General features: G+C 59.6%; 1 protein-coding gene across 2 annotated transcripts in view; it reads left to right on the top strand.

Moving 5' to 3' along the window:
• CFAP74 (cilia and flagella associated protein 74) overlaps positions 1-16,131 on the top strand; it is a 75,764-nt gene that overhangs the window by 34,621 nt on the left and 25,012 nt on the right. For both annotated transcript variants that reach the window (XM_082686240.1, XM_082686239.1), the window contains exons 10-19: positions 863-1,036; positions 1,638-1,748; positions 2,152-2,254; positions 2,955-3,112; positions 4,294-4,498; positions 5,763-5,921; positions 8,029-8,202; positions 8,665-8,783; positions 11,216-11,282; positions 11,674-11,763. In XM_082686240.1, coding sequence (XP_082542366.1) covers positions 863-1,036; positions 1,638-1,748; positions 2,152-2,254; positions 2,955-3,112; positions 4,294-4,498; positions 5,763-5,921; positions 8,029-8,202; positions 8,665-8,783; positions 11,216-11,282; positions 11,674-11,763 — 1,360 coding nt within the window. The remainder of the gene's footprint in view (positions 1-862; positions 1,037-1,637; positions 1,749-2,151; positions 2,255-2,954; positions 3,113-4,293; positions 4,499-5,762; positions 5,922-8,028; positions 8,203-8,664; positions 8,784-11,215; positions 11,283-11,673; positions 11,764-16,131) is intronic.

Genomic DNA, 16,131 nt, shown 5'->3' with positions numbered 1-16,131 from the left:
CACTTCCGCCTCTGAAATGATGCCATCGCGTGGGCATCACGGTGGCGCACGGTGAGCTGAGCGACTGTGCTTCTCAGGGAATCGCAACAGTGACAGGGACGCAGGTGAAGAAGGAAGCTCTGTGTCCAGAGAAAGCGGCTGCTCCCCAGAGCACAGACCGCCGTGCCCAGCTCGGGGCAGGACTGTCTGGGTCGTGAAGGGCGTGTGCAGAGTGGGGCCTGGCCAGCCCTCTGCTGCGTGTGGACTGGGCGCTCGGCCCCGAGGAGCCGAGTCTGTGTGCTTCCCCAAAACCTCCTGCGTCTGGCCCTCTGACCTTCCTGTCACGGCTAGCTCTCTCTGACTGACCATGCTGGTTATTAGAGAAGGTGGGACCTTAGTGAAACCCGCATCTATTTCAAGCCTAGGGACCCCATAATCAATCAGCCAAACATTCTTGCCACCCGTCCATGCCCAGAGCCCAGAAACCCCCAGAACCCCAGCCCCCTCCCCTCCATGTCCCAGTGCCACAGGGAGCCCCCTTCAAGGGCAGCGTCTCCCACCTGTGCCCCTGGCCTATTTCAGGGCGCCAGCCCGTCCTCGGGCCCGGAGGGGGCCGGGCAGGTGGTGCCCATGGGCCATCCAGGCGGAGATCCAGGTTCAAGCAGGGCAGGGGCCGCAGGTGCTGAGGTGAAGGGGGAGCCTCGCTCTCCAGCAGCTGCAGGCCCAGAAGGCTCCCAGGAGGACGTGCTGACCTTTCACCGGTGTTGGTCAAAACTGGCTGTCCAGGCCCTCCCAGACCCCTGGAGTGGACACTCCACGGAGGGTGCGGGCCCAGGTCTCCCACACCTTCGCCGACGCAAGCAGAAGTGTCTCTTGTTTGAAGGAGCAGCATGTGGCACGTCGCCATCCAGGAGAGGCAGCTCGAGGGTGCCCAGAAGTCTGCCCTGGAGGAGGAGGCAGCCGGCAGGAAGCACCTCCGGGAGCAGGCGGCCAAGCAGCTCCGCCGGGAGGAGGCCGCCTCGGAGAAGGCAGAGCGGAACCGGCTGCTGAGGGTGAGGTGGGTGGTGAGGGCCTGCGGGTGCGGGGGCTCCGCAGAGACGGGCTTGTCCCCGCCGAGCCCTGTCCCCGCCCGTGGCCCGGCCGGAGTTGTCCTCCGCGCCGCCCCTCCCCCGGCTGGACCTGACACCCACTTTTCCTTCCCTTTCCTCCTCTGGCTGCTCCCAAGGGCTCAGACCCTGCAGTTCCCAGGGTGCGGGGGCCTCCTGTTGGGCCACTCCTGAGCGGGGCAGGGCACGTCCGCACGTGCGCCATGGCCCCGCCCCACTGTGAAGGGAGCACCCCACTCCCTGGGCACAGCCCCCAGCTCCTTTCCCGAGGTCCTCGCGACTCTTCCCCTCCCCGTCCCAGCAGTCCACTGCCAGATTGCTCTGGGAACCAAGCCCCCTGTCCCTCGCGGGGTCCTCAGCCACCCCTCCCCTCCAGCTGGGTCCTGGTCCTGCCCGTGGTGCCCGCCCTGCCCCATCTCGCCCCTCGCCCTGAGCACGAGCACACGGGTGCTGCCGGCCTGGTCCTTCCGGACACCTGTTCCCCAGGCGGGCGTGGCCCCTGCAGAGCCGAGGCTCCCGCGTGTCTGTTCCCACGGCCCTGTGCCCCCGCAGGAAGTCCACGTACCTCCAGAAGGAGCACGGGCTCAGGCACCAGAAGCCGGTGGAAGACGCCCAGAGGAATCACAAGGCGGCAGTGAAATTCCTGAAGGCTTCCCTGAGGAGGTAGCATTTTCAGACTCTCTTCCCGTTGATACCCCTGAGGAGAAACAGAAGAATGGATCCTTTGTTTTTGTTTTGAAATTCCCCAATTTTATTATTAAATCATCACTTTACTGTTAAAAAATAATAAAACTGTGTTTTTAGTTTTGAGCTGATCACCTGCTTGTTCTCAGAAGAGGACCTCCCATGAGGCGGCAGCAGCCTCCAGTCCGGGGAGACGTGTTTCCGTGTGTCCTCGTGACAGACGGACGGACAGACAGATGCCCCACACGGCACTGTGCCTTGCATGTCGCCACAGTCCGTTATTTCCCTGGTGGACATGCCCAACCCCAGGCTCCTCCTCGTCCTGTTCTTGCGCATCAGTGAGATTTTGGTCCTTCTGGTGAAAAATGCGCCTCCCCCCCAGACGCCGGGAGCAGGAGGAGCAGGAGGAGCAGGAGGCCCGGGCACACAGGAGGAGGCGCATGGACGCGGTCCTGGCCCTGAAGAACAGTGTCACAGCCAACAGGGTAGGCGCCCGGCTCACAGCCGCCATCCCCGGAGGGACAGCCCCAGAGCCTCCCAACACCCGCAGAGCCCCGCGCAACCCTCCGGGAGCCTGTCCAGGCAGGCGTGTGTCCTTCAGGCAGGGCTCCACACCTGCACACCGCTTGGCCCGCCCTGCCGCGTCTTCCTGAGTCCCCGCTCCTCCGGACAGGAGTCCCATGTCCTCACACTCCCCACTCAGTCGCTCCCCCAAGGATCTGTTGTCCCCCGGTCTGTGCTGGCCCTAGCCAGGTCCTAGCTGGGCAGGAAGAAAGCCCCCAGACCTGTCCTCAGGGGGCCTGGTCTGTGGGACGAGTGATGACAAGGCGACAGGGCTCCAGGAGGACCAGGGCCTCCTGAGGCCGTGGGCAGGGGTCCGGGATCTTCCTGAAGGAAGCGACACCCCCGGGGCCTCGGGTATGGCAGCTGGGCCTGGAACATGGAGAGAGGAAGAAGGGGAACAGCATTTGCCAAGGCTTAGAGGCAAGAGAGAGCAGGCCTCTTGGTGGGAAACCCAGGGAGGCCAAGAAGCAGCCAGTGGGCAGAGGCCGGCAGAAGACAGCGGCCGCGCCCTCAGACTGCGGGTCCCTCCGGGAATCTCAGAGCTAGTTTAACTTCACCCGTGAGACAGAAAGTTCCGGGGTGAGAGTGCACATGTGTGTGCCAATGCTCTCGATTCCCAAGGAAACGCTCCGGAAATTTCAAGCGTGGAGCCAGGCGAAGGCGGAGCTGGCTGAGCAGAAGGCCCAGACCGAGAAGGAGATGATTCTGGCCCAAGGTGGGGACGCGTTCAGACAGCTTTTCCGTCAGCGCAGGTGCCAGGAGCTGGAAGCCCAGAACCGGTGAGTGTGAGGTGCGCTCCGCGGAGGGGCCCCTGGGCCAGCCCAGTCAGGCAGGCTGCTTCCCTCCCGGTCTTCGCCCTCGCAGGGGGCTCCAGCCCTCCCGCCACACCCTGCTCCCCAGACCCCAGCACGTGGGGCCTCCCCCGGGCCCCAGAGCCTTCCAGCCCTGTCTCCCCGGCGCAGCCCTCCTCAGGCTCCTGGCCTGGTTTCCCGGTTCCTCAAGACCTGCCCTGAGACCCCAGCGTGGCTCGCTCTCCCTGTCTCTGGGTGGTCCACGACCCTCCTCTCGGGGGCTCTGAGCAGCCTGGGCTCACCCTCCTGGGCTCCCCTTTCTGATTTCCTCCAAAAGGGCACCTGGTACTAAGCCTTCTCACTAACCTGCATCCTTGTCATTCTCCCTGAGACCCCCCCTCAGCCCTATGGGGTCCCCGTACCTCGCCCCCCAGCTGCCCCCACCCTGCTTCCCGCCCCCAAGTCCCCCGCAGGAGTGGGCTTCCCGAGATCCCAATGTCAGTGTTCTGCCCCTGCCCACCTCCTGCGGGGCGTGTCCCTTTCCCCACTAGCAGCCCCCAGCCCCCGACCCATCACGGCCACTGTTAGGGTCTATCCAGGGCTGTCCTCCTGGTCGTCTCCCTGGGGACAGCCTCTTCAGTCTGGGAGTCACTGTGCCCTGAGTGTCACCACAGGAGCTTTGCCGTCACCCCACCCCACTGGAGGCTCCTCTGGACTGCTCCACCGAGGCCCCCTGACCCCCGCCATCTGGCACAGGCCTAGCACAGGGAGGGCCAGCGGGGAGGAGCCGGGATGAGTGAGTGTGGCCTTGCTTTGTGCCTCAGTGGGCATGCCCCAGCCGCCGGCCTCGAAGCCAGGAGCCAGGGGCCGCACTTGTGGGGTCAGGTTTATTGTGGGGCCTGGGCCTAGGCCAGGCTGGGCCAGAACTTCGAGTCCTGGATCTCCAGCCTGGCAGCCCTCCTGGCCTCATCTGCTCCCTCAGGAGCCAGGGGCTCGAGCCAGGACCAGTTCCTTGCAACCCTGTGCCCAGGGGCTGGACCTGGGTCCCTGCGGAAGTGTCTCCTGAGGGTCAGTGCTGAGCCAGGGCCGCCCGCCCCCGCACTCCCCACCCCGAAGCCGATCGAACCGTGCATCTCGCCCACTCTGGCCCACACAGTGTTTTCCCACAGCACCTTCGAGGAAGAGCAGAGACTCAGAAAGCAAGAGATCGTAGGTCGGATTCTGAAGGAAGAGGCCAAGGTGGAGAGCAGGAGGAAGAAACAGTCGTGCCCTGCCACAGCCCGGGACCGGCCGGCTCTGCGGGAGCGGACGTGGAGTTACATCACGAACGTCTGTGAGGGGCAGGACACAGCAGTTCCTTCCTGTCACCTGCTGGTGAGCCGGGAGCCCTTCCAGCCAAACGTGTGCACCTCCAGGGGCGCAGACGGATGACCCAAGGGCCCGGGACCTGGCGTCGTTGTACCAGCCCCTCCGGCCAAGATCCAACCGAAGAAACTGCCCATCCCACCCCAGGATGTCTCCAGCGCGCTCTTCCTCGGGCTGTCCTTGCTGGGGCGCTCTGCGGGGGCGGGCATGTCCTCTCCACAGCACGCGGGCGGCAGGCCACGGGGCGCCCACCAGAGCGCTGTCCTTTCCGGGGTGATGCCGCAGGCACACGGACAGTCCCAGGTCTCTGGTGCCCCATCCACAAGGGAGCCACGCCCTGGGGACTCCACTGCAGGAGGCAACATGGTGGCTCAGGTCGCCTGACCTGTCCCTATGTAACTGAGACAGGCCAACGAGCAGAGGCCAGTCCCGGCCCAGGGGGCATCTGTGCCTCAGACTCCTGCGTCCTCCGTCTCGTGCCTGCCCTCATCCCTTCACGCCGGCATCCCTACCGAGGGCCGACTCCGGCCAGCCCCCCGGGCAGGTGACCTAGTGACCTGTCTTCGCAGGTATGGGGCACAGACATGAGCCCCCCGTCCTGAGCCCAGTGCAGCACTTCTGCCCTAGTATACCCCAAAACCTCGAGGTCCGGGGCACTGGCTCCAACAAACGCACGGCCGCTAAAAGCCCTCGGGGCACTGCCCTCGGCCTCTGTGGGGCCTTCACTCTGCCCCGAGGTGGTCTTCAGTCTCCTGCTTCCCAGCCCCGTGTCCACGCTGAGCTGGCGCTCCTCCCAGCCTCCCTCCCTGCCGCCGCCGCCTCTTGCCCCCCCGGGCCCTCTGGCCCCCTGGCCGCAGTCTCCAGCCAGCTGCCCCAGGAGCCTTCCCTGCCCGTCCAGACCGGGAGCCCTGGAGGGAGGCTGTGCCCAGGCCCCACTGAAGCCCAGTCCCAGGACAAGGCGTCCTCCGAGGGGTAACCATGAAGGACTTTTCCAGAGTGTGGTTCATAGGAGCAAAAATTAGAAATCGTGCAAAACTAAGGGTTGGTGAGAAGACACCAGTAGGTGTCTTCTGGATTCTTGTGGGTGTTGGAGAAAAATATTTCATGCTGTATAAAGATACTTATATTTTAAATGGGAAAAGTTACAAAACAAACTGTGTTCCAGTCCCCAGGTAAGCCCCAAGGGCTCTCTGTGAGGGTTATTTTCTTCTCGCTGATCTGTAGCGTCCCTGTTTTCTGTGATTCGTTACCACCTTCTCTTCCCCAACAACAGGATGGCGACGCGGCCACACACCCCAGAGCCTCACAGTTACTGGAAGCCATTTCCAGCGAGTCCGTCCAGGGAGATGCCGGGAACACCAGCCGGGAAGATGACGCGCTGGCCGAGCCGGAGTTCCCCGGGCTCTGGGAGGAAGACTACAAGCCGCACCAGGTGAGCGCTTCCTGCTTCCAGGACCTGAGGCTGGAAACGCGGGGCGCCTGCTGGCCTGGGGCCAAGGCTGCAGACGGAGCCCCTCGCCCAGGGGCCGTGGTATTGGTGCCGCTCCCTGCTGCACATTTCAAAACCTTCCTGTTGGCCTGATTTAAAATTCTAGGAAACTGGTGTTCCTCCTGGTTGTGCGCTCTCTCTCTCTGTCAAGTAAATAAATAAATTTTTTTTTGTTTTTTTTAATTTATTTTTGACAGGGTTGCCATTCTCAAGGGTCAGAGAAATTTTTAAGATACAGTGTTTATGGGGGCGCCTGGGTGGCTCAGTGGGTTAAAGCCTCTGCTTTCGGCTCAGGTCATGATCCCAGCATCCTGGAGTCGAGTCCCGCATCGGGCTCTCTGCTCTGCGGGGAACCTGCTTCCTCCTGTCTCTCTGCCTGCCTCTCTGCCTACTTGTGACCTCTGTCTGTCAAATAAATAAATAAAATCTTAAAAAAAAAAAAAGATACAGTGTTTATGGATTTCAACAGATATTTCACAGAAAGTTTCTCAAAATATTCCTGCAGGCAAGATGAAGCTCTTGAGCTACAGAACAGAACCAGAGAACCTTTCAGTGCACGACTTCAGTGGTCAGCACAAGGCTAAGAATTAATGGGAACATGGCCCTTTGGAAGGAGATGTTTAAAAGAATGTCCAGTGTGGGACGCCTGGGTGGCTCAGTGGGTTAGGCGGCTGCCTTCAGCTCGGGTCGTGATCCCAGGATCCTGGGATCGAGTCCCGCACGGGCTCCTTGCTCAACGGGAGCCTGCTTCTCCCTCTGCCTCTGCCTGCCTCTCTGCCTGCTTGTGTGCTCGCTCTCGCTCTCTCTCCTGCTCTCTGACAAATAAATTAATAAAATATTTTTTAAAATTTTTTTTTTAATTTTATTTATTTATTTGAAAGACGGAGATCACAAGTAGGCAGAGAGGCAGGCAGAGAGAGAGAGAGAGGGAAGCAGGCTTCCTGCGGAGCAGGGAGCCCGATGCAGGGCTCGATCCCAGGACCCTGAGATCATGACCCGAGCCAAAGGCAGCAGCCCAAACCACTGAGCCACCCAGGCGCCCCAATATTTTTTAAAAATTTTTAAAAAATAAAAGAATGTCCACTAGACAATCTTCATTGACCCAGTCCTAATTAGTTCAACATGGATAAAATTTTTTTATAAAAGCTTAAAAATCTAGGAAACTGGGGTATCTGGGTAGTTCAATCAGTTAAGCCTCTGTGTCTTCTTTTTAAATTTTGCTTTGTTGTTACTGAGACATTAGCTCTTTATTTTATTGTTTTTAAAGATTTATTTATTTATGTGAGAGTAAGAAAGAAAGAGCACGGCTGGGGGTGTCGGGTGTAGGCAGAGGGAGTGGGACAAACAGACGTCCCACTGAGCGTGGAGCCTGACCCGGGCTCTGTCTCTGAACCCCAAGATCACGGCCAGACCCAGAGTCTAGAGTCAGACGCTATCTGAGCAGTGAGGTGCCCACGGCCAGTGCAGAGCCTGATTGAGACCCTCTGTCTCCTGCGGCACCTGGGGGGCTCAGTCAGTGACCACCTGCCTTAGACTCTGGTCACGGTCCCAGGGTCCTGGGATGGAGCCCTGTGTCGGGCTCCCTGCTCGGCAGGGGAGCCTGCTTTTCCCTCTCCCACACCCTCCTCTCTCGCTGTGTCTCTGTCAAATAAATAAATTTAAAAATAAATAAATAAATAAGATCTTTAAAAAAGAAAAATATTTCTCTCTCTCCCTCTGCTGCTCTCCTGCTAAATAAATAAATAAATACAGTTAAATAAATAAACTGTTCAACAATCTAGAAAACTCTGGCCTGCCATTACTTCCCAGAAATCTGCTGGGACCCTGGATGGGTCTACACTTCCCATCTGTCCTTTCTCTCTGAAGAAGGGATCGCCGGGCTCCCTGAGCAGCCTGCCGGGCGGTGCGGGCTGTCCCGGCTCGGCTGCTCCAGCCCCGGCTCTGCGCGGTTAACCTCTGCGGCCACCGAGATGCCCTCGGCCGCGGGGAGAGCGCCTCGCTGGGCCCGGGCTGGCCCTCGAGTGTCGGCTGCCATTTCCTGGAACCGCAGGTGCCCAAGGAGGACGTGGACCGGAAGCCCGTGGGGGGGACAAAGATGGACAAGGACATCCTGGCCCGCACCGTGGAGCAGCTGCGCAGCCGAATGACCCACAGGCAGGTGGTGTCCGGGCGCGAGTTCCAAGGTCGCCCCTTCAAGAGCAAGCCGCGGCTCGTCCACTTCAAGGTGAGCCCGAGAGCCCTCAGGGCCGCAGACGGGGCGCGGCACTACCGGTGCCCCCGGTGCTGAGGGTGCTGGGGGGTCAGACAGCAGCCCTGGGAGGGCCCTCGTCCCAGCCGACGGCCTCCCTGGGAAGGGACATGAGGTCCGTGCTCACACGTCGTCTGTCTCCAGACTCTGCAGGACAGGGTGCTGGGGGGCTCCGGGGACGGCACACGGTCCCCTCCGTGACACGGAGCCGGGCGCCGTCCGAGATCCCCGGGTTGCTGCGTCCCGCTCCTGCTCTCCCTGCTCTTCCTGAGTCTCCCGAGGCCCTTCCTAAGTCGGGGGACCTTGGGAATTGTTGCTCGGCTCTTAGGACGCTCCCCATGCTGCCTCTGCCGCCGTCCTCACGTCGTCGGCACGCGGGCGTCGGGGCGCATGGGGAGAGGCTGCCCCGTGCTCAGAGGAACTTCTCTGGTTTCCCAGGATTTTGATATCGGCAAAGTGTACAAGAAAAAGATCACGTTGACGAACGCCACCTACAGCATTAACTTCTGCAAGCTGGTGGGCGTGGAGGAGCGTCTCCAGGACTTCATCCACGTCCAGTGAGAGGCCATGGGGCGCGCCCGGGCGGTGTGGTCCCCCGTGTGTCGAGCTGCTGCCCCACACCCAGGCGGCCTTGGTCTGGGCTAACGCCTTCCGCTGGGAGACAGCTCGGCCTGTCAGCTTGGGTTGGCGCCGTCTGGGGTCAGCCCCATCAGCGCGATCAGGGCTGTGGCAGCCACATTTCCTCCCTGTCCGTGTTTTGGTGTCGCCCACTCCGGGTGAGATGTCCCTGGTGGTTGCTGGGCCTTTCCTGTGTGCAGGTTAAAGCCGTTCCCGCCCCAGGACTGTCCCTCCAGCTGTCTTTGCGTGTCCTCTCTGTCACGTGTTTCTACGTTCTCCTTCTACGACCCCACTGGTGCATGAGTTGGACCTTTTCACGTCTACCTGGTCCCCTTTAACGCCTGCTTCTCCCCTGCTTTACTTCTCCGCTCCTTTCTCTCGCGCTGACCTGCTCGTGTCTGCGGCGATGTCTCTCTTTGCTTCTGCGCCTTAGCATTTTGCCTTCGGTTTTAAAAAAGCTTCTTCCTGGTTTCTGCCAGGTTTTTTTTTTTTTAAGTTTTAATTCATCTATTCGACAGACAGACGTCACAAGTAGGCAGAGAGGCAGGCAGAGAGAGGAGGAAGCAGGCTCCCCGCTGAGCAGAGAGCCCGATGAGGGGCTCGATCCCAGGACCCTGGGATCATGACCTGAGCCGAAGGCAGAGGCTTTAACTCACTGAGCCACCCAGGTGCCCCTCTGCCAGCTTTTAATTGATGCATTTGGAGGCCTGCGAAGACCCGGGACAGCTCTAGGACTGCTGGCTGGAGGGTGTGGGTGCAGGGCAGGTCCCCACCAACCATCCCCACCGCCTGTCCCTGCACTCTGCGCTCGCTGACCTGAACTCTGATCAGCTTCTCCCATGCGGGACATGCTGTCCACTTCTGGGGGCTGCTTGTAGATCAGACAGGGCATCTGCATTCCCCCCTTCACTCTCTCCGGCAGCGTTGTAGGCTCTTGTGCTGTCTGCAAAGGCCTGTGTGGGCAGAGCCCAGCTGGGAACTGCTGCCGGCCCCATTACTCTGTCCTGCCGACCTGCATTCCTGCATTCCTGGAGGCACGGGATTTACTTGTGGTCTATGTGGACTTCACGCTGGTCTGTGGGTCTCTGGGGAGTGTCCAGGGGCCCTGACTCAGGGTGTCCGCTCCCTCAGCACCCGAAGCACTCCCCAGTGGGGCTGCAGCTGGAGTCCTGCCCTGAGGGTCCCCCCCAGCCACCTTCTGGTTCCTGTGGCTGCTGCTGACAAGTCAGTGTCAGCCCGAAGGTCCAGCCCTTGTATAGTGTCTGGCTTTCCCTCTGGTCTCCTTAAGATGTCCTTGTCTCCGGGGTCCTGAAGCTCCTCCGCAGCACATCAGGCTTGGGCTGGTTTTCTTAGACACGTTAGGGCTCACTGAGGACCCAGAGTCTGAACAGCTGTGGACGCCTCCCAGCTGGTGTCCAGGTGTTCTCGAGGCGGACACTGAGTCGGCCCTTCTCCCTCCGTGTCTACTTGGCTGTTGAAATTGTGTCAGTGGCCACACTTCTCATTTCCAGGAGCCCTGCGCCCTGCCTCAGGCCAGCGGCTACCTCGCGACCACGTCTGGCTCCTTTCCCATGTCTGTGGTTCTCTATTTCTGTCCTTGGTCATTTTAACGTGACATCCAATCCTTCTCTTCCCCGAGGCCCTCAGAGTCTGGCCTGCCATCTGCACGTGTGTCGGTGTCCGCGTGTCCTTTCCAACAAGGGAGTCCCATCTTATCACCAGTGGGACCCTGCCCTCCCCCAGGGGGTCTCTGTGATGTGGCGTCACAAACTTCCCTTCCCGCACAGACAGGTTTTGGCTCTGCCTGGTGCTGTGCGGTCACTACCAGCCCGGGGGGGAGACGCCTACATCAGATCATAGCCTGTGCATTTCTAACCGAAACGCCAAGTACTCCCCGCTGTAGGAATTCTCTGGGAGCTTCTTTTCCTCACTCAGGTTCCAGACCAAGACAGGCTGACCAACCCCCCGAGTCTCCCTGTGAAGCTGGGGCTCTTTCTTGGGATCTTTCACTGCAAGTGGGGTTCCCAGGGTCCTGGCTGTGTGCAGGATCAGTGCCAGCCCCTGCCTGGCTCACAGCCCTCACGCTGGTGTTAACATCCTGCCCTTGTCTCCAGGCAGGGACACACGTGTCCCCTGGGGGCACTGCTGTTCACCCCATGGCTCCCGGCCCCTCCCTCCCTCTGCACCCATTACGTGTGTCCTGGGCCCTGGGACCCGGGCTCGGTGCCTAGGACAGGCAGGAAGGGGTCCAGAAGTCCCACTCGGTGGCTGCTCCAGGCCGTGGCTACTGCACGCAGCTGATTCCAGCCCAACCACACGTTCCCTGTCAATCTGATCTGTTCGCATGTCACACGGACGCTTGTTCCCGCAGCTTTGATCCCCCTGGTCCCATGTCAGCTGGGATGTCCTGCGAAGTACTTGTCACCTTCAAGCCCATGGTGAGTGTCTGTTCCAAACCCAGACGGTGTGAAGGGACTTTCCTCCATTGTGAGTGGGTGTGGGGGAGCACCAGGTCTCTGACCCTCCTCAGGCTCTGCAGACACTGTTCTGGTGTCCATAGGGGTCCCACAGGTCCCTGTTCTAGTTCCAAACATGGTCATCCACGTTCCTGATGTTAGGAAGAATTACAAGAATTACAAGCCTGCCAGCAGGTGCAATCTGGTGCTGTTCTTGGGTCTAAAATGGGGCATGTTGGAATGTTCCCTGGCCAGTGCAAGGCTCCTCCCGGCCGCCGTGTGGATGCCCGGGTCCAGGCTGTGGTCCTGGAGCCACAGCACGTGTCCCTGGGTCAAGCTACAAAGTCACAGCGGTTGGGGTTCTGTTTTTTAGATCAACGAAGATCTGGAAGGAAATGTCTCATTTATGACTCAGACAGGGGGGTTTTCCGTGCCGCTGAAGTGCTCCACGAAGAAATGTGCGGTGAGTGCAGAAATGCTGGTCCCCGTGGGGTGCATCACATCCCCAGCCTGACAGCTGAAATTTGCACCTGAGGGCCACCTTCCCCGTTTCCCTGCCCTGCCGTCCGCATCTGCGAGCTTGGGTTTTGTAGATCCCGCAGGGAAGGGAGGCCACGCCGCCTTTGTCTTTCTCTGCCTGCCGCATCTCACTTCCCACAGGGCCTTCAAGGCTCATCTGCGCTGCTCCAAACGGCAAGATAGCCTTTATCCATCTGGTCACCCGTTGGCAGACGCATGGGTTGTCCGCACTGGTTGGTCCTTGGAAACGATGCTGCTGTGAATCCGGGTGCGGCTGTCTCTGAGTTAGTGCTGTCCTTTCCTTTGGATGCGTTGCCAGAAGTGCTGTTGCCAATTGCAGAGTCGCTCTGTGTTTAACGTTCTGAGGAATCCCCATGCTGTTTTCCTAGTGGCTGCGCCAGTGTGATTCCCCTTCTCCACGTCCTCACAGACCCCTGTTGTTTCTGGCGTTTCTGAGTCTCACCATTCTGATAGCTGGGAGGTGGTGCCTTGTCGTGGGCTGACCTGCGGTTCCCTGATGGTGAGCGATGTTGAGTAATTTCCGTGTGCCTGCTGGCCGTGCACCTGGCTCCTGTGGCAGAGCGTGTGCTGGCTGTGGAGAAGGGCTGCGTCCCCGGCCCTCGCCCACTTGAATGCCCCGTCAATAAGAACAGCTTTAATTTTATTCTCTATTTAAAAAGAAAGAAAGAAAGAAAAATGTTCAGGTTCTCTGCCCATTTTTAACCGAACTGTTTGTTTTTTCATTATTGAGTTGTGGGAGTTCTTCATATATTTTGGATGGCAAGTATTTTCTCCCATTCTATAGGTTGCCCTTTCATTTTGTCTGCCTTTGCTGTGCAGAACTGATTCTTTTAAAAATCGTTTTATGTATTTTTAACTTTTATTACTGAGCTGTGGCTGGCAGACGAGGTCACATTAGTTTCAGGGGTAGGACATGATTCAGCAGTGTTCCATGCCTTGCTCAATGCTCGTCAGGATTTTTTTTTAAAGATTTTATTTATTTATTTGACAGAGATCACAAGTAGGCGGAGAGGCAGGCAGAGAGAGAGGAGGAAGCAGGCTCCCCACCGAGTGGAGAGCCTGATGCGGGGCTCGATCCCAGGACACCAGGATCATGACCTGAGCTGAAGGCAGAGGCTTACCCGTCTGAGCTACCCAGGCACCCCAGGATCTTTTTTTTAATTAAGAAAAATTTCGGGGCACCTGATTGGCTCAGTGGGTTGGGCCTCTGCCTTCGGCTCAGGTCATGGTCTCATGGTCTCAGGGTCCTGGGATCGAGCCCCGCATCGGGCTCTCTGCTCAGCGGGGAGTCTGCTTCCCCCTCTCTCTCTGCCTGCCTCTCTGCCTACGTGATCTCTGTCTGTCAAATAAATAAATAAAATAAATAAATAGAAAGATTTCAAACGTAAGGAAAAGCAGAAAACAGCAGAGGATGTCTGCACCCGGGTCCCGTCTGTGCTGACATTTACCACGTTTGCTTGGTCGGTCGGTCTGTCTGTCTGTCTGTCTTCTGATCTGCTTGCACGTAAACCAGCAACATCATAACACTTAGAGAACTTCCACCGGTCTCTGGGATAAAGGGGGACATTCTCCCGCAGAAACCGGCACCTCGTGGCCCCTCCTGAGCGCGGAGGTCAGCATCCCTGCAGTGATGCCGTGTAACCCGCCGTCCCCAGATGCAGCGGCCGATCGCAGCAGTAGGCATGTTGTCCCACGGTCACGGGTGTGCAGGCTGGGCTTGGCCGGGCAGCCCCGTCCGGGCAGCACGTCCCTGGCAGGAGCTCCCCATGGGCACCGGGTGTGGCATGTAAGTCCACGGCTCTGTCGTGACGGGCAGGCACAGCCATCATGCTCTCCAGATCTCTCCCACCTTCCAGAAAGGAACTCTGTCCTTAGACAGCGCTCCCCACTGCTCCTGCTCTGGCCCCAGCACCTCCTCGCCTTCTGTCTCTAGGGATCTGAACGCGCTCGGGGCCTATGGAAGTGTGATGCCGCGGTAGGTGTCTCCTGTGACCGTCTGAGACTTTCTGTGACCTTCTGTGACTGTGACGGGAGTCACGCACATTGCCGTATGGGTCAAAGTGTCTGTCCCTGTCAAGGTGCACTGGTGCACAGGCCCAGCTTCCACCCCACTGGCCCTGGTTTCCTGTGCCCCTGTCTTCTTCTGGGTTCAGCTGATTGTTTTTAGAGTCAAATGTTTAAACTCCTTCCCATTCCCTTCCGTGTACACCCGTAGCTATTTCCCGAGCGGTTACCAAGGGATTACATTCCGCATCCCGAAGTCACAGCGGCTTCATGCCGCGGCACAGACGGTCCGCTCCCCACGGCTCGGCCCGCCCCTTCCAGGTGCGAATGTCACAGCACTACACCCTGTGACGGTGCGTCCAAGACCACAAGCTCACAGTGTCGCGACTGCATTAGTCTCTTGATTTATGTAGAAAACAAAACGTGGGTCTCAAACCAAAGCCACGGCAACATTAGCTTCTAGACCAATACCTGCTTAAAACAAACGCCGCCGCAGCAGCAGCGAATCAGTCTCCTAAATCGTGGAGAGAACAAAACCCGCAGTGACAGCACCGGGACGAGAACACTGGCTTTCCCGTCGCCCGTGCGCTCGCCTTTACTGGGGGTCTCTGTTTGGCCCCCAGGCTCCGGGCACATTTCCTGCAAGGCCCTCAGCTTTTGTTTGTCTGGAAATGTCTTGGTTTCTCTCACTTTGGAAAGACGGTTTTGCTGGAGAAGGGTTTTGGCTGACGGTGGTTCCCTTTTGGTCATTTGCACACATTGGCCCACGGCCCTCTGGCCTCTGGGGCTTCTGAAATCTGGTGACCGTCGTGGTGTGGCCTCATGTACACTGGTGTCACCTCTCCCCTCTGTCTCAAAGGTCTGATTGTAATGTGCCCCCGTGCTGGTCTCCTATTCCTGTCTCTCGCCACCCTCGGGCCCCTGGAGCCGTATTCCTCATCTCCTGCCGTCGGGCCCCCGTGACACGGATGCCGGCCCACAGCCCCCGAGGCTCTGCCGCTTCCTTTCAGACTCGACACCCCGTTGTCATATCTTAGCTGAAAGTCCTCTGAGACTTTCTCCAGCCGGCCGCTGGTGCTGAGGCCGAGACCAGTCTCCCGATAACGTGGCGACGGCCCACGCCCTCTCCGGAACCCAGCGCGGCACTACCTGCCCCCTCCCCAGCGAGCGAGGCTGTCACCTCAGAGTTTTAGCAATGTCCATGCCTCCTGCCTGAAGCAGCCCCTTCCTTGGGCTGGACGAGGCTCCTGGGGCGCCGTGCTCCCCGGCCCCAGTACCTGGGCCTCCCACCCCCCGGGGAAGGCCAGGACCGCCGTTTTCTGTACAAAGCTGCTGATTTCTCTGTTTCCCTGCTTCCTAGCCTGTAGCATAAGCGACAGACATCGCTTGCGAGGGCGACAAGTCAGGTTCTCTTTCTTCCTGTTTCCTCGCGGGTTCATGGGTTCCGCGTGTTCCACATGCTTTTGTGGTTTAGTGTCCGTTCTTGGTGTCACTTTGCCCCCCGCTGTGGCCATGGCAGCCCCGGGCGCCTGCGTCGGTTCACACACAGCGTGCTGCGGCCGGGCCGTGAGAGCTCCGCCAGTGGCCGCCAAGCCTCATGGAGGCTGTGGGGAGCTGACGTTTGCCGGGGCCTCCGGCCTCCAGGATGGCCACTGCTCCCCGGCTTGGAAGCAGCCCCCACACCGTGTGGACATGTGCCCCACGGCACAGGGCACACTATCTGCTGGGCAACGAGCCTCAGAAATAGCGAGTGTTGGGAGGAGTCAAGCTTCAGACCCCGGACTCAGCCATGGGAGAAGGCCGGGCACTGAGAAGCCCAGCTCCCCTGGAGGGCAAGCCTCGGGTTCTTTTCTGGACGGACCTGGAAGCACTCATCTGCAGCCTGGCCCGTCTCCAAGTACATAGAAGTCCAGCCTCCCCCAGTCCAGTCCGCCCAGCACGGGGTCCCCGTGTCCTCGGGGCTCTCTGCACTTTGGTCGTGAGGCCACCGGGCGGAGCTGCAGGGACGAGGGTGCCCAGGACCGTCGCGACGTGGCTTGGTCAGGCAGGGATTGTTTCCGCGCCAGAAGTGAGGCGGCCCACAGGGAGCCCCTCCAGCCACCTGGCTTCATGGTGGACCTTCTGTCTCCCCCACACTCAGAGCACACAGCCCCTGCCCAGGCAGCCGCCCAGGCCCACCCAGGCCCTGTCTCCTGCTCAGCACATTGGGGGCGGCCCCTGCCTTCTGTCCAGACGCGGCTTCTGGACGTCTGACGACCCATAGCAGGAGACAGGTCACGTCATGTGC

Source organism: Mustela nivalis (genome assembly GCF_964662115.1).
Source record: "Mustela nivalis genome assembly, chromosome: 10".
Taxonomy (NCBI): domain Eukaryota; kingdom Metazoa; phylum Chordata; class Mammalia; order Carnivora; family Mustelidae; genus Mustela; species Mustela nivalis.
The sequence above is the reverse complement of the archived record's forward strand: the minus strand, read 5'-3'. Positions and strand labels throughout refer to the sequence as shown.